The 19,586-nt window shown below is 54.0% G+C and overlaps 2 protein-coding genes across 4 annotated transcripts in view; one reads left to right on the top strand and one right to left on the bottom strand.

Moving 5' to 3' along the window:
- Positions 1 to 211: 211 nt before the first annotated feature.
- ANO7 (anoctamin 7) lies at positions 212 to 9,729 on the top strand. The gene is given in 17 exon segments (XM_086468556.1): positions 212 to 270; positions 1,306 to 1,430; positions 1,784 to 1,918; positions 2,394 to 2,590; positions 2,678 to 2,820; positions 3,111 to 3,204; positions 3,296 to 3,380; positions 6,849 to 6,902; positions 6,905 to 6,959; positions 7,378 to 7,432; positions 7,571 to 7,668; positions 7,776 to 7,975; positions 8,034 to 8,202; positions 8,204 to 8,288; positions 8,689 to 8,831; positions 9,050 to 9,395; positions 9,493 to 9,729. Coding segments are annotated over 17 exon segments (2,280 nt in total).
- A 1,054-nt stretch (positions 9,730 to 10,783) lies between these two features.
- HDLBP (high density lipoprotein binding protein) overlaps positions 10,784 to 19,586 on the bottom strand; it is a 40,852-nt gene continuing 32,049 nt past the window's right edge. For 2 of the 3 annotated variants that reach the window (XM_086468648.1, XM_086468650.1), the window contains 8 exons: positions 18,838 to 18,992; positions 18,101 to 18,205; positions 17,236 to 17,370; positions 16,519 to 16,662; positions 16,142 to 16,327; positions 14,594 to 14,710; positions 13,990 to 14,118; positions 10,784 to 13,241 (listed from right to left, as the gene is read on the bottom strand). In XM_086468648.1, coding sequence (XP_086324774.1) covers positions 13,155 to 13,241; positions 13,990 to 14,118; positions 14,594 to 14,710; positions 16,142 to 16,327; positions 16,519 to 16,662; positions 17,236 to 17,370; positions 18,101 to 18,205; positions 18,838 to 18,992 — 1,058 coding nt within the window. In that variant the 3' untranslated portion in view covers positions 10,784 to 13,154. The remainder of the gene's footprint in view (positions 13,242 to 13,989; positions 14,119 to 14,593; positions 14,711 to 16,141; positions 16,328 to 16,518; positions 16,663 to 17,235; positions 17,371 to 18,100; positions 18,206 to 18,837; positions 18,993 to 19,586) is intronic. The other variant, XM_086468649.1, reaches the window with a different exon arrangement.

Below are 19,586 nucleotides of genomic sequence, written 5' to 3'. Positions count from 1 at the left end.
AAAAAATGCAAATTCTGGCTGTTTTTTTAAGGAAGTGAATCCCTTCCCTCTGTTAGGGATTGGAGCAGAGCTGGTAGTGATGGCGTGTTGGTGTTAGCAGATGTGCTGGTCACTGCACGTCGGCCTCAAAGGTTTCGTTGGGCCACCACGCATCTGAGCTGCCTTCCATCCTGCTGCCCTGTCTGACGATAGAGAAGCACCCTGTCCGACGATGGAGGCACCACCCAAAATGTCCCCAGCTGGCCATGACCTCCTTGCTCTGAGGGGCAGGTTTCTAATGGTTTTAGGTGAAGTTCACAGATGTCTTCCTCCTGCTCGATTGATGCCCAGAAGGAGCTCTTGTATCAGAAAAGTTCTGCTGGTGCAGGTTGTCAATGGCTTCTGCAATGAGGTGTTTTGCCCACCTTGCTGTTGGCCAGGATCGTGTGGTGGTTTGAGAAACTGAGGATGTCTGACATTTCTTCTTTTACACCACCTGTCTTGAAAGTAACGATGAAGAGCTGTGTCATTTCTGAGGAGTAACCTGGGATCATTAGAAAGGCCAACTCCAGTTCCTCACTGTTCAGCAACAAATTCTGACCTAGAGTGTAAAAGGCTGTGGCTATGGGCACATCGTGTGATGGTGGTAATGGACTGGGCCAGCCTCCCCCACAAAGATTTGGAGAAATAGGAACGCATTTACCCCACTCTGTTACTGACAGATCTGGTTTCCCTGGCTGACGTGTAGTCCTTGCTGTTGGCAGTACTGCTGGTGGCTTTTAGCCATCATCTTTGGAGTGCAACCACCAAGTCAGCTAAAACACAAACATCTGACTTGGGGGGCACAAAAATGAACCAAGAGCTCTTGCCCCTCATCAGTAACAGTCTTCACGATAACAAAATACATTGATGAAGGACACACGGAGATTCCCAGGCTCCTTTTTTAGGTGGAGGATGCACTGGAAGAGAAGAACTTTTTCCTTTCACTTCATGTGCAGTGTCCTCCCTGCCTGGCTGCTGTTCGTGCTGCTGCAACACCCTCCCAGTCCCACCACCTCTGCAGAAAGTGCAGAAAGCGCAGAAAGCATCTTGCTGGCTCATTATTCAACTCCTGTGTGTCTGAGCCAGTGTTGGCCATCGCATGAGGACCTCATCTCTTACCTTGGCTTCTTGAGGTGTTTACAGTTCCGAAACTGAGAGCTGGGGGAGCTTGGTTTGCCACGTCTTTTGGACATGGAGGGCTCGGGCATGGACTAGACCTGGTTTCTGGGGTGGGGAGGGGGGCCCTGGCTTCTCCATCACTGGGTCACGTGTGCTGAGTGGCAGCCTCAAGCAGCGCCAAGCCGTCTTCCAGTATTGGGCCAGGTGGGGGAAGTGGAGCAAGTACCAGCCACTAGGTCACATCGGCATGTACTTTGGGGAGAAAGTTGCTTTCTGCTTCACCTGGCTGGGTGAGTCCTGCCTGCTCCAGAGCAGCCCTTGCCTCTCCCAGACAATGGCTCCCTCGGCCTCATGGTGCAGGGTAAGGGGCCACTGGCAGCGAGTAGCAGGTCCCAGCTGTTTCAAGGGCAGTGAGTGGTGGCACCATGATCCATGCCCCATGTATCCTAAAAGGACTAGCTAGAGCCTGACGGGTACTTTGCAGCCCCAGGTCTGTGCCTGGGTCCTCCAAACCCTACATGGTTTTAGGCTGGTACTATGCTGGACTTGAGCAGGTGTCATCCCTGGTGGCTGGGGCCACTCTTGGCTCGGTGGCCGTGGTGGAAGGCTTCAGAACTCATACTCCCCATCCCACTGTCTCTAGGCTTCTACTCAGGATGGCTCTTGCCTGCCACAGTGGTGGGGGACAGTGGCGTTCATTACGGACACACCTTCGTAAATGCCCCGACCTCCCTGCTCTCCCCTTCCCCGGGGCTGTGTGCACTTTGCGCCCAGGGCGGTGGGACGTGCCTGCACCCCGATGTGCCAGCGCTGCCTGGCTACCAGGGCTCAACTGCAACACTTGGTGCAAAACTGCTGGTGAACAGTCCAATGGGAAGCAGTGGGAAAGACCAACCCCTGACAGGCTGCTGGCTGCTGCTTCCTTAGCCACAGGCAGGAGATTGACACAAGTGAAGAGCAGTACTGGATGTGTCCCCTCTGCAAGGCCTGTCAGCTCTCCAAAATCTACAGCACATTCATGGTGAGGTCCTGGAGGGCAGCTCCAGGACAGGGTGGAGATCCCCATCCTAACATTAGCCTGTGGCATGCCAGTCTGCCTCCCCACCTCAGCCCTGCTGCCCCGGTGCTTCCTCTCCCACCCCATCTCCCCACCCTTCCCTCCCAAGTGAAGGCTCCCAGGTGGCCCCTTCCACCTTCCCTCCCCACTGGCCCATGGCCCAGGGACACCAAGGACCTGGCATTCACTACGGCAGCTGTGCAGAGGGCAGCCGCCACTGCCCTGCCTGGTCTCCTGCCCATCCCTCAGGCCAGATGGCTCTTTGACCATGGTGGGACCATCTTCTTCAGCATCTTCATGTCCCTGTGGGCAGCGCTGTTCCTGGAGTTCTGGAAGCAGACCAACACATCTCTGGCTCACCACTGGGACTGCTCTGAGTTTGAGGACATCGAGGTGGGGCCTGGCCCTCTGTAGCACCTCCCAAAACCACATGGACCAAAGCCACTGGGCACCTGTGATGCCCTTCTCCCTCTTTCCCAGGAGCGGCCATGGCCCCAGTTCATGGTTATGGCTCCCATGACAATAATAAACCCTATAACAGGGGTGGAGGAGCCATATTTCCACACTCACAGCTGCCTCCATTGGATTTTGGCTGGTTCAGTGGTCATTCTAATGATGGTAAGATTGCAGGGGCTGAAGTAGCATCTGCCCAGCATCTGTCCTGGGCCAGTGGGACATGGTGGGATGGGATCGGTTTGGGGTAGGAGAGCACGGGTTAAGCTAGTGATGAACATGGGTGTCCCTGGCCCGTGGTGGAACCCATGGCTCTCTGCTGGCTCAGCCTGCACTCTGCTGTGGCCAGACTCAGCTGCCCACCCTGGAGCTCCCCTGGCACTTGTAGTGTCCTCCTTTAATGGTGGAGTTTTCCTTCCCAGTACAAGCTGCTCATAACCCACACACTGTGTTTGCAAGTTGCCATGGTGGTGTTAGTGGTCTCTGTTACCATCTACCGGGTGGTGGTTGCCATCCTCCTCTCCAGCTTGGGGTACTTCTGGTTTGTGGCTTCGGTAAGAGGTGGCTTGAGCCACACCCAGACCTGCTTCACTTGCTGGGCTTGCTCGCCACTCGCTGTGCTCTGCGTGTTGCTTCTCCCTGTAGGCATCCCACTTGGTGGTGAACCTCATCTTCATCCTCATCCTCTCCAAGATCTCTATTTCCCTGGCTCATTTCCTCACCAAGTGGGGCAAGCTGGTGAGGGTCCTGCAAGCTGGAGGGTGACGGGAGGGAGCGGTCAGTAAGGGCAGAGCACCAAACCCACTGAGTTTGCTGCTGGGATGTGAGCTCCATCCGCAGCCCCACAGGGAAGGCTGGCCGATATGCAGGTGGATGATGGCTTTATGGAGGAGAGGAGGAGAGCTGGGAAAATAAGACCTTCAGTGAAAAGTGTTTTGGCAGCAAGGAAAAAAAAAAATAAAAGTGTGTAGGGTTTAACTTCTGCTTGAGCTTTTCTGAGGGTTTTCAGTGAAAATATTCAAGCTGGCTTTTGAGGTGTGGGTGAGAAAAGCATGTGGGAGAATTTTGTTGTATTTAATGAGACACAAAGCCTGTTTGTCCTGAGTGGAGAGGAGGAAGATTATTTTTTGGTGCAAAGCAGATGGGCATCTCCAAACTCTGCACGAGTGACAGGTGCCTTCAAGGGTACAGCATGGTCGGGTAGGAATTAGGGCTTCTTCTCCCAAAACAAAGGCAGGATCGTTAGCTCCGCTGAAGTGCATCTATACTAATGCATGCAGCATGGGCAATAAGCAGGAGGAGTTGGAGACCATTCTGCAGCAAGAAAACTATGATATAGCTGCCTTCACAGAAACCTGGTGGGATGACTCCCACAACTGGAGCGCTGCAATCAATGGCTGCCAACTTCTCAGAAGGGACAGGTGAGGAAGAAGAGGTGGTGGGCCCTCTATATTAGGGAGATGTATGAATGAACACAAATTAATGACAGTGATGATAGGGTTGAGTTACTATGGGTAAGTATCAGCAGTAAGGCAAACAAGGCTGATCATGATGGGAATCTGTTACAGACCACCCAACCAGGATGAAGAGGTGGATAGAATGTTTCATAAGCAGTTGGGAGAAGTTTCATGATTGCTACCCCTTGTTCTCATGGGGGACTTTAGTTTTCCAGATATCTGCTGGAAATACAGTACAGCAGAGAGGTAACAGTCCCAGAGGTTCCTGGAGTGTGTGGAAGATAACTTCCTGACACCACTGGTAAGGGAGCCAACCAGGGAAGGTGCCCTCCTGGACCTGCTCCTTGTGAGCAGAGATCTTGTGGGGGAAGTAGAGGCTGGAGGCTGTCTAGGGCACAGTGATCATGAAATGATAGAGTTTTCAATCCTTGGGGAAGTATGGAGGGGGGGTCGGTAAAACTGCTGTCTTGGACTTCTTGAGGGCAAACTTTGGCCTGTTCAGGGGACTGTTGACCAAGTCCCTTGGGAGGCAGCCCTGAAGGGTAAAGGTGTCCTGGAAGGCTGGACATACTTCAAGAAGGAAGTCTTAAAGGTGCAGGAGCAGGCTGTCCCCATGTGCCCAAAACCGAGTCGGCGGGGAAGACAACCGGCCTGGGTGAACCTTTGGAACAAAAGGAGAGTTTATGACCTTTGGAAGAGGGGGCAGGTCCCTCAAGAGGACTATAAAGAAGTAGTGAGGATATGTAGGGAGAAAATTAGGGGAGCCAAAGCCCAATTAGAACTTAAACTAGCTACAGTTGCTAAGGTCAATAAAAAAATGTTTCTCTGAATACATCAACACCAAAGGAGGGCTAGGGAGACTCTTCGTCCTTTACTAGATAGAGGGGGAAACACAGTGCCAAAGGATGAGGAAAAGGCTGAGGTGCTGAATGCCTTCTTTGCCTCAGCCTTTAGTAGTAGAACTAGTTGTTCCCTAGACACCCAGCCCCTTGAGCTGGAAGACGGGGAGGGGGGCCAGAATGTGGCCTTCACAATTACAGAGGAAGTGGTCAGTGACCTACTACGCCACTTAGATGCCCACAGTCTATGGGGCCAGATGGGCTACATCCAAGAGTACTGAAAGAGTTGGTGGATGTGCTCACCAAGCCTCTTTTCATCATCTACCAGAAGTCCTGGCTGACAGGGGAGGTCCCAGTGGACTGGAGAATAGCAAATGTGACACCCATCTACAAGAAAGGCCAAAAGGAGGATCCGTGCAATGACAGACCTGTCAGTCTCACCTCGGTGCCAGGGAAGGTCATGGAGCAGATCATCTGGAGTGCTGTCACGAGTCATTTACAGAGCTACTAGGTGATCAGGCCCAGTCAACATGGGTTTATGAAAGGCAGGTCCTGCTTAACAAACCAAATCCCCTTCTATGACAAGATGATGGATGAAAGAAAGGCTGTGGATATTGTTTACCTCAACCTCCATAAAGCCTTTGACACTGTTTCCCACAGAATTCTAGTGAAGAAATGGGCTGCTCATGGCTTGGATGAGCATATGCTCTGCTGGGTAAAACACTGGCTGGATAGCCGGGCCCAGAGAGTGGTGATCAATGGAGTTAAATCCAGCTGGTGGCCGGTCACAAGTGGTGTTCTGCAGGGGTCAATACTAGGGCCACTTCTGTTTAACATATTTATCAATGATCTCGATGAAGGGATAGAATTCACCCTTAGTAAGTTTGCAGATGACACTAAATTGGGTGGGAGTGTTGATCTCCTCAAGGGTAGGAAGGCTTTGCAGAGGGATCTGGACAGGCTGGATCGATGGGCTGAGGCCAATTGTATGAGGTTCAAAGAGGCCAAGTCCCAGGTCCTGCACTTGGGCCACGACAACCCCATGCAGCGCTAGAGGCTTCTGGGTGAGTGGCTGGAAAGCTGCCTGGCAGAGAGGGACATGGGGGTGTTGATTGACAGCTGGCTGAACATGAGCCAGCAGTGTGCCCAGGTGGCCAAGAAGGCCAACAGCATCCTGGCCTGTATCAGAAATGGTGTGGCCAGCAGGAGTAGGGAGGTGATTGCGCCCCTGTACTCGGCATTGGTGGGGCCGCACCTCGAATGCTGTGTGCAGTTTTGGGCCCCTCACTACAAGGAGGACATTGACGTGCTGGAGTGTGTCCAGAGAAGGGCAACAAAGCTGGTGAAGGACCTGGAGAACAGGGCTTATGAGGAGCAGCTGAGGGAACTCGGGTTGTTTAGTCTGGAGAAGAGGAGGCTGAGGGGAGACCTTATCACTCTCTACAACTACCTGAAAGGAGGCTGTAGTGAGGTGGGTGCTGGTCTCTTCTCACAGGTATTTAATGATAGAACAAGAGGGAACGGACTCAAGCTGCGCCAGGGTAGGTTTAGGCTTGACATTAGGAGAAACGTTTTCACTCAAAGGGTTGTCAGGCATTGGAATAGGCTGCCCAGGGAGGTGGCTGAGTCACCATCCCTCAATGTGTTTAAGGATTGTTTAGATGTGGTGCTTGGAGATACGGCTTAGGGGTGTACTTGGTAGAGTAGGGTCGATGGTTGGACTTGATGCTCTCAAAGGTCTTTTCCAACCTGAATGATTCTATGATTCTACTGCAGCAGGTTTGGGGACCCTGGGCTGTGGGGTGTTGGTTAGAGCCGAGTGATGTGGAGTCACTTCTGCAATGATGTGGAAGAGCATCCTGGAGCAGTGTAGGGCCACGTCCCTGTGCTTCTCCTTGGCAGAGGTGCATCACGCCCAGGCCAAGTACAAGGACACCTTCACCTTCCAAGTGTTCATCTCCAGTTTGTCACCTTCTACTCCTCTCCCATTTACATTGTCTTCTTCAAGGGCAAGTAAGGCCTTTGCGGGGAGCAGGAGTCTCTCCCATTTCCTGCAGCCCCCATGGTGTCCAGGCTTTGCATGGCTGAAGGACAGGGGAGTGCTGCTGCCATCATGGGCAGGGAGCACTGTGGCGGGTGTGGGGAACAGTGTCACCAGAGAGTGGGAGCCCTCATAGGGCCACAGGCAGCCTGAGAAGGAGGGCATTGCCAGCCTTCTGTGGGCTAACTGGTGCAGCTGGTCCCAGTTTGGGACCTGGGGACCCTCACCATCAGAGGCACACACCGCCAGCGCCTGTGTTCCCCTTGGCAAGGGCGAAGAGGGCTCTGGGTGAACTAGAAAATGCCCTTCCTTCCCCAGGGCTGCTCCAGATGCATCCCTGGGCTCAGCGCCTGTGGTCCCCCCCTCACGACTCTGCCATGGCTCCCAGAGGTTCACTGGCTACCCCGGGAACTACCTGAGTTTTCTGGGCATCCGCAGTGAGGAGGTGAGTGCCAGGTGGGAGAGATACAGCCACACCTGCCGCCCTGGCTGGTGAGCACTGCAGGGACAACTTCTCATCCTTGGGGTCCTCTGATCCCCATGTGCTGGACCCAGCGAGCTGAGGGCCTGTCTCTCCCCACAGTGCAACCCAGTCAGGTGCTTCATTGAGCTGGTGCAGGGGCAGATGGTTGCCTTGGTGGGGAAGCAGATCATCCACAATGTGCAGGAGGTGGCCATCCTGTGAGTACACCATGGCTCGCCAGGGCCAGCACGTGCCCCCGAGCCTGCGCAGCATGGGGGCTTAGGGGCTCCGCTGATGGGGTGTTGAGGGTGCTGGCTGGCTGCAGTGGAGGACACGGCCCCTCTTGTCTCCCCGGGAAGCTGAAGTGCTGGTGGCACAAGCATAAGCTCCTCTCTACCAAGAAGGCAGGCGAGGAGGGGAAGACGGTCCTGATGGAGCAGGAGCCCTGGGTGATGGCCCACCAGCTGCTGGAGCTGCAGGAGCTCCCCAGAGGAAGGACAGCCATGGGAGCTTTTGCCCTGAGCAGCCCATGGGTGCTGGAGGGAGAAGGGCTGCCCAGCTCCCTGTGGGATAGGGCTGTGAGATGCTGCCGCTGCTGTCCTGTCCCTCTTGGCTCCTCCTCCTCTTCCCCCCGGTCTGCGGTTTGGCTTCATCACCATCTTTGTGGCAGCCTGTCCCTTGACACCCATTTTTGCCCTGCTCAGCAACTGGGTGGAGATCTGCCTTGGTGCCTGCAAGTTCATCTGTGACTACCACTGTGTGGGCACAGGGCATCAGCAGCTGGTTCTCCATCCTGGAGGCCATTGCTCACCTGACTGTCATCAGCAACATGTGCCGGGTAGCCAGGTGGGTGGTGAGGGGCTGCAAGCAGAGCAGGGGAATTAGGGGAAAAAAAACCTCATTTGGGCACTGCAGGACACTGTGATGAGGGGAGCTGCAGTGCCTGGGGAGGGTCCACCTTTGCAGAAGGTGCAGGTCTGGCCACAGGTGGTGGGAAGCTACCACCTTCCAAGGTGTGTGGCCCTGCTTGGGTTTAACTGAGGGGTGAGAGCAGGACACAGTGCCATGAGCAGGAAGCTGCTAAGACCAAGCAGTGTTTGTGTCTGGTTTGTCAGACTGAGGGCAAGGAGAGGTGGAAAGGCACCTCAGGAGCAGAGGACATGGAGGACGTCCTGCCAGCAGGGGATGGGGCATCCCTCAGCTGCAGAACCTGCTGCAGCACATCTCCCTGCTCCCAGGCCTTCCTCATCGCCTTCACCTCCGATTTCCTGCCCCGCGGGTCCTACAAGTATGTCCATGACAGCAGCCTGCATTGCTATGTGACCTTCACTTTGGCATATGTTCCATGGGACTTTGTCCTGCAGAGCAACACCACATGCAGGTGGGACTGCCTCTCCCGCCTCATCTGGCTCCTCTTGTTCTCTTAGGCTTGGATTTGCTTTTCTCTGCTGCCACCACACTAAATGTTTTGTTTAGCACAGTGGCCCTTAGCGGGTCTAGGTTGTCCACCCACCTTCCTGAGGTCCTCTGGGCCCTTGCTCATACCAGGGCTGAGCATGTGCCCACGCAGGGGGTAACATGGGGGGGTTGTTTGCTCAGCCTGACCCGGGGCTGGAGCAAAAGCTCCCCCATTGTGGAGGGAGGTGCTTTTTGCAAAGGAGAAAGTCCGCCAGGGCTGGGCTACCTGCAACTGCCTGGGTCCCAGCCGAGGCTGGCCAAGGGCTGGTCTTGCTGCGCTCTAGTGCCCTGGGCTGGGAACCATGACCAGAGAGCGCTCGTAGCGACGTGCACCAGTGACACCCACCTGAAGCAGACCGAAGCAGTAGCAGCTGCACTTCGCTCCCATGGATACAGAGTGTTTAGGGACCGGGACGTCAATTTGACCTTGACTTACTGGCAGCTGCTGGCCATACTCTTGGGCTTCATCGTTGTGTTCGAGGGACCAGCTGCCAAGCCCTGCAGGGTGGCCCAGGGCACGGCGCTGGGGCAGGGGGTGAGGATCTGCCAACTTGGTCAACTTGTGCAATGCTTCTTGCTTCCAGCACGTGGTTTTCTTTATCGGATATGTGATTGCGTGGCTGGTACCTGACATTCCTGAGTCCATGGAGGTCAAGGTGAAGCGTGAATGGTACCTGGTCAAGGAGGCCCTGGCTGAGAACAAGGTGGGCTGCCACAGTGCCTCCGCCTCCTCTTTTAAAGCCTTTTTTGCTTTGAACTTGTGCAGAGGCACCGGCGAGCAAGAAGGCAGCCCTGTAAGGAGTTGCAGCAGCTCCTACTAGTGCAAACACCAGCTCCGTTTTTTGGTGGTTCAGGTCCTTTTGGAGAGACAGGAGGCAAGAAGCAAGGCTAGTGTCATGGATCTGGCTGCAGGCAGGGATTGAGAAACTGAGCACCAGCAGCTGAGTGCCACAGCGTGCCCTGAGGCCCGTAGCACAGTGCTGGGACTGAAGGGCTACTGACTGGCTCCTCCTCCGGCCAGCCTGGAGCCGCAGGGCAGCAGGCATGCCTTCCCTGCCCGGCTAGCACAAGGGCGTTTTGGGACTGCTACTGCTAAAGGAGGGAGGGATGCAGCTGGCTCCAGGCGTTTGTCCAAGCTGGTCAGTGTTACTGCAAAGTAACTCCACCGCTGCCTGAACAACCTGGCACAGAGGCTGGCCACACCATGTCCCCGGGCTGCCCAGGGCAGCTGCATGGCTGGCCAGTGCAACCACAGCTCCACTTGTCACTCTGCTGACTGAAGGTAGGGCTACAGCCTCCTGCGCCTGCTCTGGGTTCTCTGGCCTCTATCTGCGCTGGCTGTAACCACGGCTGGAGTGTTTGCTCCTCCCAGCGGCAGCAGGAACGGTGGGAATGGCCGAGGTGCTGGTGGGAGGGGGAGAGCTACGGAGACACCAGTTGAACTTGAGAGGTGTGCTGGGACCCTCCGACATGGCAGCCCCTGAGCCAAGTTTCGCCTGTCGGAGAGCAGCAGCTGAGCTCTGGCTGGTGGGTGCTGTGCAGCCATGCCAGTCACAGAAGGCAGATGAGAGGCTCTGGTTACAGAGTAGGTGAGCAAGAGGGACCGTGGCTGGTGCCTCCCTCTGCTCCCCTATGCTGGCAGCAGGTCCGTGGCTCCCCACGATGACAGCGCAGCCTCCACTGCTGCCCAGCCTTGCCCTCGCCTCCTCTCCCGACCCAGCCGCCGGCTGCACAAGTCCCACCTTGGCAAGGACATCACCACAGCAGAGGCTCACGTGTGCAAGCTGGAACTCCTCCAACCAGGCTAAACTCAGCCAAGCAAGGGCTGCCTTGGATCATAACCCACCAGTAGAAATGATATCCATGACACACCAAGCTGTTTCAGGTTTTATTTTAGAATTTATAAAATTCCAGTGTCATCCATACTCATGAGCCTTTTTACATGTTTGCATATAGTCTCCAAATTCCAAAGTTAAGGCCAAGGGATCATTGCTATGGAAACATACAATATGGAAGACGTCAAAGAGAGGAAATGGACACATGCCACAGTCTGCTGCGGAAGGAGGGTGGTGGGGGGACAGTACTAGGTACAATCACTTCATGACCTTCTTTAGAGTGGAGGGCCGGGCTATGGGGCACGAGCCCAGACGGTGGTGCCCCAAATGTAACTCAAGTCTAGCTGTGCAACTGGTGAGGGGATGGGGGCCATAAAGAGGAAGAGGGGGGGTGATAGGTTTGGTGGTGTAGGACAGACCTAAGCTACAAGGGTAATAACCATTTTCTGACAGACGCAGATGGGAGGGTGTCACCGTAGTTCCGTCTGATCCACCCTGTTTCCTGTGCTGGAGGCAAGGCCACCCTGGCCTTCAGGGGCAGCCAGGTGCCCTGCAGCGGGCCACAGTCAGCTTCAGTCAGTTCTCCAGCTTAAGGAGAGCACTGTGAGGTTTTGGTTCAACTTCTGCATAGCAGCCTCTTCCAAGAAGAGCTGGTGCAGGAAGGAGAAACGTTGGCATGTCAGGCCTGCCGGACAGATGGAAAGGCAAGAACGCTGGGCTCAGCTTGCCGGTGTTGGGTCTTTGCAGCACTAAAGAAGAAAGGCTAGGGACTCCTGCTTGTCCAAGAGCTGAAGCAGCTGGGATAGAGGAATGGCTCAGACTACAACTTTTGTAGGACTGAGGCAGGGGAAGGAGGGAACACGGAAACCCCACACTCCTGCCTCCCTCCACAAAGATGTGGTTTTCCTCTCACTGGCTGGAGGATCTTGGACGTAGCCCCCTTCGAGGAAGCCGTGACAGGGCTGAGGTGCAAGGGGCCTAGAGTCAGAGCACAGATCACCCTCTACTGCCCATACGATGGAGGCCTCGGGGAGGACTCAACACACCATGCCATCAGCCCCCCAGTGCCATCCGAGCAGAAGCCTGGCTCACAACCTCTGCAGCCAAGGGCTGCAGCAAGGCTGAGCCTATGGCCCTGGGGCCAAGTCCCACTACAACTCTGCAAGCAGTCCTACGGTTCTCTCTGATTCACAGCCTGCCTCATTGTCACTGCACACTCAGCTTCCCTCCAGAGGAGCTATCACAGCCATGCGGAGACAAAAGGCTCCACTTGCTTCTCCTCAATGCCTCTGCTCTGGATGCCAGGGCAAGAGCTGGAACAGCCGCTTACCCGCTTATGCCGAGAGGCCACCATCATACTGACTTTTGAGGTAGAAAGAAAGCAATAGTAACAGGTGTCCCTACTGCCCACGCCTAGATGCTGCAGTGCTAGCAGAGGACCACAGCTTCTCAAGGCTGTGCTTCCCACCAGCTTCTCCTGGGCCATGCCTCCGTAGCAACCTTGGCCGACCCAAATCTGTCCCATCCGGTAAAATTGTCCTGTGCTGGCTCACCTGCCTGCTCACACTGTTGGCAAGGGTGAAGGAGGGGATGCAGGGAACTAGGAACAGGGTCTGTCATCACGTGCTGGAAGACTTGTCAAGCGTGCAGGCTGGGGCTGTGCTTGGTGTGGCGCAGGGGTGCGCTCGCTACATGCTGCACTCCGAGGCGTTCGCCTGACCAGGGTAGCTGTAATGTTCTGGTCCTTTCCATCTCTGCTGCCTCTACAGCCTACTGAAGGTTTTGCTCCTTTAAAAAGCAAGTTTCTGACCATTTAGATTATTTCAAGCTCTCCCCACAGTCAGCTATCAGCATTAAATGAATTTTTGGCAGTTAAAAGGAAAAAAGTTGATTGCACTCTACAAAGGTAAGGTAAGGCCTGGGATAAACACAAAGGAAAGCGGGCAAACGTTTTGGCTTTAGAAAGTCAAGGAAATTTATTTCCTGAGGTCATGAGACAGGAAGTAGATTCCTAGCCACAGTAAAGGAGGTCTCCTAATGAAGGCGAGAATGCCTAGTAAGACATGCTCAAGAGAGCAGATTGCTCTGCTAGCGCTTGGGAAGCCGCAATTCTTAGCCACTTTGAGTCAATTATGAAGTTTCTAACAAAAACACACACATTTAGTGTTTGAATCTGAGTGGAAGTCTTGTTCCAAAGGAGGAAAGAATATCCATCAAGAGATGAGGGTGGGTCCTAGCCACGGTGATAGCTGAGGGAAGCAGGATGGGGTCTAGCACTCCAGACACCATTAGGAGACCTCTTGGGGCAATTGACTTGTGCTCCAGCCGCTGGGTCAGATTTCTAGACAGGAAGTATTTGTGGCAGGTTAGTGTCAGGTCAGCGGGCTGGAGGAGTTTCTGCTTCCAGGTCATTATCGTTTGGGTCCCCAGGGAAGAGTCTTGGGGGCCACTTGAGCCCCAAAGCTGGGGAAGTCTTCAGAACTGCTCATATCAGGGGCCTAGAGCAAATAAAAAGGGAACAAGTTAAGCTCCTGCCCTGCTGCGGACCTGCACAGTGTGCCCCTGAGCTAAGCAGCATTTCTGATGTCCCACGAGCAGAGGCAACGGGTGAGGGCTGAAAAGGATCATTATGTCCTTAGGATTGCCCAGAACGGACAGTCAAGTCATCTAGAGATGACATTTCAGAGGGTGCAGATAGGAGCAAATGGCAGGCAGAACAAGGGCTCCAAGAGTCCAACCTCAGTAACTCAGTCACTGGAGTGGGATCAGCCCAGTCCTCCAGCAGCGCTGGGGCAGCTGAGGACAGAGCTACCATGTGTCCCACCTCACTGCTCCCAGCCAGAACACAGCTGCAAACACTGAGCCAGTTCTGTGCTGCAGCAGAAGAGTCAGAAGTCCCAGGGCCCCGTCCCTACTCCTAGAAACAACACAACCTGGCAGTACACTTTCTGGTAAGGGTCCCCCATCGCCCAACAGCTCCAGAGTGGAGTAGTCAGTGGGGGCAAGATGTTTGGAAGAAAGAGACAGCCGTGCTTCGGCAACTGGAGAGGTGGAGCCCAGGCCTGCTCTCAGCTTGTACGGGCCACAAAGAGCAGCAGGGCCCTTTGCTGCTTTCTCTGCCACCAAGGGAGGGAAAGTGCTCTGTTTCCCCAGCTGACCTAGGAGGGGCCAGACCCCCGAGTAAGTCCTTGGCAGAGGGTGCCACATGCCCTGTGCCCCCAGGCCCACAGCAGAAGCAGCACTCACCTTTTCGTTGTTGACAGTGGCCCAGGGGGCATCTCTCACCACAAAGCCCTTGGATGGGGCCTTGGACTCTTCATGTGAAGAGGGCTTCATATACACCTGCATTGCCTCGTTGTCCACTACATCTGCAAGCTGCAGTGACATGGCCCAGTTAGGGCGGGAGCTTGGTAGTTCCTGAAACTGGTACAACACACCTCCCGCCCCCTCCCTGATCTCACCATGCGGCAGCCCATCAAAGGTCACCAGCCTGTTCTGCAATGACCAAGCACAGAGTTTCTGCACTAGTCTGAGGGCCACCAACTTCTAACTGATGCAAGCTGCAGCAAGACAAACACCTGCACATCCTGGTGGTGTCCCAGCACTCTCATTCACTGTCCTCTCCTGGACAGTGGGGCCAGCCCTTGCACTCCTTCACAGAGCACAGCCTGGGGCTCTGCACCCAGGTGGTCTGAGGGACAGTTGCAGATGAGGGCCGACTGTCACCTGCACAGGGCTTGAGTTCTCTGATGCAGTGGTAGAAAACATCACAGGGATATACTTCACACATCCAGCTCTGTGGCAGAGGAAATCCTGGCTAAGCTCCTGCACAGATTTGCTGAATACTTACATATTCCTCCTCCAAGTTCAGGATGTGATCAATAGCTTCTTCCACGTTCTCAGGGAGTCCTGTCACAGTCACACAGTTGGGGTCAGGAGCTCCGCTCTGGGGAAAGCGAATATCCACCTGCAACACAAGAAACAGGACAGGACTGTTTGAATAGAACATCTGCACATCTGAAAAGCCACAGACTCACCATGACCCTTGCCATTAGATTCATAGAAGAGAAAAGCCCTGATCTGTTTACCGCCACAAGTCTGTTTAGGGACCTCTGTAGTTCAGACGCTGGGGGGTGCACTGGAATATACCTGGCCCTCAAGCCTGGCAGAACAGACTCTGCAGTAACAACCCATCTTTCAGCAGCCCCTGCTATTCTCACTGCCCAAAGGCCCACTGCTTTCTGTGCAGCACAAGCAGAAGAGGGCTGCATTTCCAGACAATGTCCTCACACTGCTGCAAGCATTTTCACCATCAAGCCATTAGCATGAAGCGTAATAAGCCTTCTGTCTTCTCCCCACATAGAGTAATCCTGGCTGCCAATCACTTTAAGGAGCTGGCTTAGTGTACCCCATACACAGCCACTGAGCTCTCTCACAGTTTGCCTTCCAGATGGGTGCAGGGAAGCCACACAAGACAGGACCAAAACCAGAGGCTGCTCATTTGGGAACCAAACAGCTTGTTTCAACAACTGAGCCCAGCCAAGATGCAAGTCCCCACAGCCTCATCTCTCTGGATTCACATTCACTACTGCCCCTGTAGTAAAGCATGCTGCTACTGCCACGTGGTGTCAGGGGCAATGGTCCCTGCCCTTCCCAGAGTCAGCTGACTTTGCCAAATCTGGAGCCCTCAGAGTATGTCAAGATTCCTAAAGTCAAAGGACTCAACAGTGACATAGAGAGACAAAGAAATCCAAAGGATTTCCTTGAGTTAAGCTCAAGCTGAGGGGGTCTGGGCACAGTCTCCTCCCAGAACCCCCCAGCAATAGGCCTCGTTGTCCACTTCCAGTAACTGGAGTAGCTGACATAACCACTTCCTCCCTTCAAAGACCATCTGGGACCCTGTCTGCAAGAAACCCACTAAAAGGGCTGTACAGAAGGACAGAGATCAGTGCTGTTTGCGGGGCTAACCCAGAGCACCTCGGAAGCATTTCCAGGTTCCTCTTGTGGCTGTGTTTCAGCAAGACTGGAAGAGCTCAGCCTCCTCCCTTCCTGGCTCCCAGAAGAAGGGTGACTCACAGCTAAGGTCACCTGGGGATGCTTCAGCTAGTGTCTGGATGTGGTGTCTAGATAGTCCAGCTGCCCAGGGCATACCAGGGTACCCTGGCCCTGGGATTCTGCTTGTGGTGACAGAGCTGGAGGTGAGCAGGACAGCACTAGCTTTTCTTTTGTGCCCGTTCCAGCTGAAGGCACAAGACACAAGGACCACAAGATACGAGCCTCACGCTCCTGAATTCAGCCCCTAGCACCAAGATGCTACCAAGCTCTTAGCACAGGAGCAAGCGGCACCACTGGCCACCCAGATCCAGCCCAACCTGTGCTGCATGGCCCCACTGCTCACCTTGAACTCATCCATGATTTTGCGGATGGCTTTACCACGCGCACCAATGATGCGTGCGTGAACACGATGGTCCAGAGTCACATCCTCAGAGACCATCTGCTCCAGCTCACCAACGATCTTCATGATGGCATCCCGGGCAGCCTCGGCATTCTTCTCATAGCCAGTGATGGTGATGTGGTCTTGGGCCTGGGGCACAGGGAAACGTGTAAGAGATCAGGCTCATAAGCAGCTGAGCAAGCCTTCTCCCTGCTAATCCCTTTCAGCCTCCAGCTTATCCAAAGGCAGTGGTAGGGAGTTCAGAGCCCTAGAGATGTTGTTGAGCCTCCTACGCCAAGAGACAACCAGCAGCCCCCCTTGCACCCCCTCTGACCTCTCACCTGGCTTTCATCATCCTTGTCAGGGAACTGGATGTTGACCTCATGCTCTGTGCGTATCTGGGTGATCACTGCTCCCTTCCGTCCAATGATTTTAGGGTGATACTTGGGATCCACAGTGACTGTCAGCTTGAAGCTCCGCAAGGCCTGGAACAGGAGAGGCAGCGTGAGATACAACAGCAGGGAACACACCTTGGCTGGTCCAGGGACATCCATCTAAGTCCCAGCATCTCCTTCTGGCTTCTAAGATGGATGGAACAGATTCTGCAGGGTCATGCTTGAGTGTACATGGCCACAGAAGAGCACCCAAGACACCCGTCTGCTGGGGCCTCATGCTTTTGCCAAGTTCAGCAGGAAAATACAAGTAGGAAACAACTGTCCAACTCATCCCTCACCTATTTATTCAGAGCTGTGATAAGGATTCAGTCAGAATAGGTACACAGAGACTCCCAGCACAGTGAGGTTCCCACCTTGCAGTGTCGTAAAGGTGTGCTAAGAGACTGGACAGTCCAAAGGTAGAATCCCAAAACTCTCCCGTCGGTTCATGTTAAATGAGTTACATTTGGGTAACCCACTTATGAGCGCTCCGCACCTGCAGAGCACCCAAGGGTGCTCTTAAAAGGCAAGGGGTTTCAGGAGTCTGCGCAGCTTCTGACAGGAACAGCCAGAGGCCGAAAGCCTTGTTTAGCTGGAAGGAAGAAGGACAGGCACAGGCCTTACCCGATCCTCTTGTTCAGCTTGCAGCTCCTTCACTCTTTCCAGCAGCCCAGCCTTGGCACGGTCCAGGTTCGTAGCCAGACCAGTGATGGTGATGATATCTGACTGCAGCTCAGGAGCAGGGACTTGGATGTTCACCTGAGTAACAAGTAGTGATTATTGTTTTGTACCACTGCTCACTTTGTATCACTTGTAATGCCTGTCACTGCAGGCTGGGATCTCACTGATCTTCCCTGCCACAAAGACCAGCCTAAACCACAGAATCACAGAATGGTTGAGGTTGGAAGGGACCTCTGGTGATCTGGTCTAACCCACCTGCTCTAGCAGGGCCACCTAGAGTCAGTTACCTGGGACTGTGTTTAGATGGGGTTTGAATAGAACCCTGTTTCTTCAGCCACTATCAGATTGCTTTGCTGCGGAGCTTCAGCCCGCAGCAGTCCCTGTGCTGGCCCGGAGAGGGTAGGAAACAAATACATGTTCAACAGTGCTATGTGCAGCCAGCCTGCATCAGCCCCAAGAGTCCTTGTGGCCTTCTGGAGAATTCTCCTGAACAGGCATGGCACAGCAGAGCTGTTTCCCATGGCCTAGGAGGAAAACAACTCTCTCACTAGTGAGGAATCCCTGTAGGCACCGAACAAGTCATGCAACACTCACAGCATCAACACTGATCATACAGCTTCAGCACGAAACCTGCTGAGCCCTGGAGCCAGGTACTAAATCTCAGAGGCCTCTTTTTCTTATTAGAGAGCCTGTATTCCATGGTCAAGCCATGACAGTCCTGAGTATGTCACAACTGATCACCACCATCATAAACACAGTCACTTAGAGATTCTCCAGGACAGAGATGGGAGGAAGGGCAATAACTTACTTCAAACTCATCCATCATTTTGCGGATCCCACTTCCTTTCTGGCCAATGATGTAACGATGAAGGTCAAAGGGAACTTCCACCTCAATGGTGACAGGAACCAGAGCCTGCAGTGGAGGGGGCACAGTTTACCAGTTGAAAGACTCCTTCTGCCTTTCAGCTTGCTATATACTTGCCCAAAAGAACGTGTTGCTACACTGAGGTATACTCCCTTGTAGTCAGGATACAAACTCTACAGGAAGAGACAAGAGCTGCGAACACCAAGATGACCTGTTGGGTGTTAAAGCATTTCTTCCAAACAAACAATCTTAAACACCACCTCTGGGGACAGGCTGTTTTCATATCCTTGGCTTCCATCTAGCAGAAGCTTGAAATATCACTAAAGGAGCATGGCAAGGTCTGCTAAAGCTAGAATGATTCAGCCTCAATCAGACTCCTCCTCTTTCCACCTACGCTCCATAAAACAAGCATGTCACGCTTTTACAGCAAGTAAGTTGGGGCTGCCTACAAGCTCTAGCATTTGCTAGGTCAGGCACTAGGATTCAAGCCACCAGGATAAATCACAGAGCAGAGGACTTCCTTGGAGCAGTACAGACCACTTCTGCAGTCAGCATCAGTGACTAGCCGGATTGCAACCTTGACCAAGTGGCTTTCATCACCACTACTAAAACCTGCAGTGAGCTGCTTGGATCAGGGCATCACTGTGCTACAGGGCTAAGGGGCTTAGAAAGCCACGTACCTGCAGCGCCTCCTTTGCTGCCTCGCACTTCTCCCTGCGGCCAGAGATGACGATGATATCGCACTTCTTTGGAGAGCTGGGATCTGCATCCTTCCCATCCTTGCCTTCCCCTCCTTCCTCGCCATTCTCCTGCACAGCTGGCTCTGCAACAGGGGCTGGAAACATGGAAAATCTCGTGTTAAATGCACAGAGCCCCCTCCTTGCTTATTACCTCCCCCTCTCCCCCTGCCTCAGGCTCAGCCTGGGCTTTGCCACAAGAGGTCAGACACTATAAACTGCTACGGAGGAAGTCGCTCCTAGCACACGCAGCTTGCCATGGCTTAGCCTGGAACAAGCAGAACAAGAACATCCACCGAGACAGTCTGCTCCACACCTCTCTGCACGGCATTGATATTGCCTTTGCCTGCACAGGAAGGACCTACAGTTGCACTACAGAAACAGAGGCTGCACCCCTCCGTTAGCAGAGGCAAGAAGTAAGGCTGGCAGCTTCTTCTCCAACAGGGAAGTTCACCTGCACAGTGCTGGATGTTACAGCGGGATGGCTGGTGCTAAGCCAGAGGATCCACCAGGCCCCAGCTGTGCTGAATTCAGTACATCCAGCCACAACAGCATGAGAGTTCAGAGAGACCTTGGTAAGCCTGTAGAGTCCTTTTTGCTGGGGTAGGTCCTCATACTCCCTGCACTCGGCAGCAAGAACACATTAAGAACACCCGGACCTGTGGTTTTACTTCCCAAAACTGTCCCCTCTT

Source organism: Leptosomus discolor, chromosome 7, assembly GCF_034619465.1.
Source record: "Leptosomus discolor isolate bLepDis1 chromosome 7, bLepDis1.hap2, whole genome shotgun sequence".
Lineage (NCBI taxonomy): Eukaryota > Metazoa > Chordata > Aves > Leptosomiformes > Leptosomidae > Leptosomus > Leptosomus discolor.
This window is presented reverse-complemented; position numbering and strand designations above follow the sequence as displayed.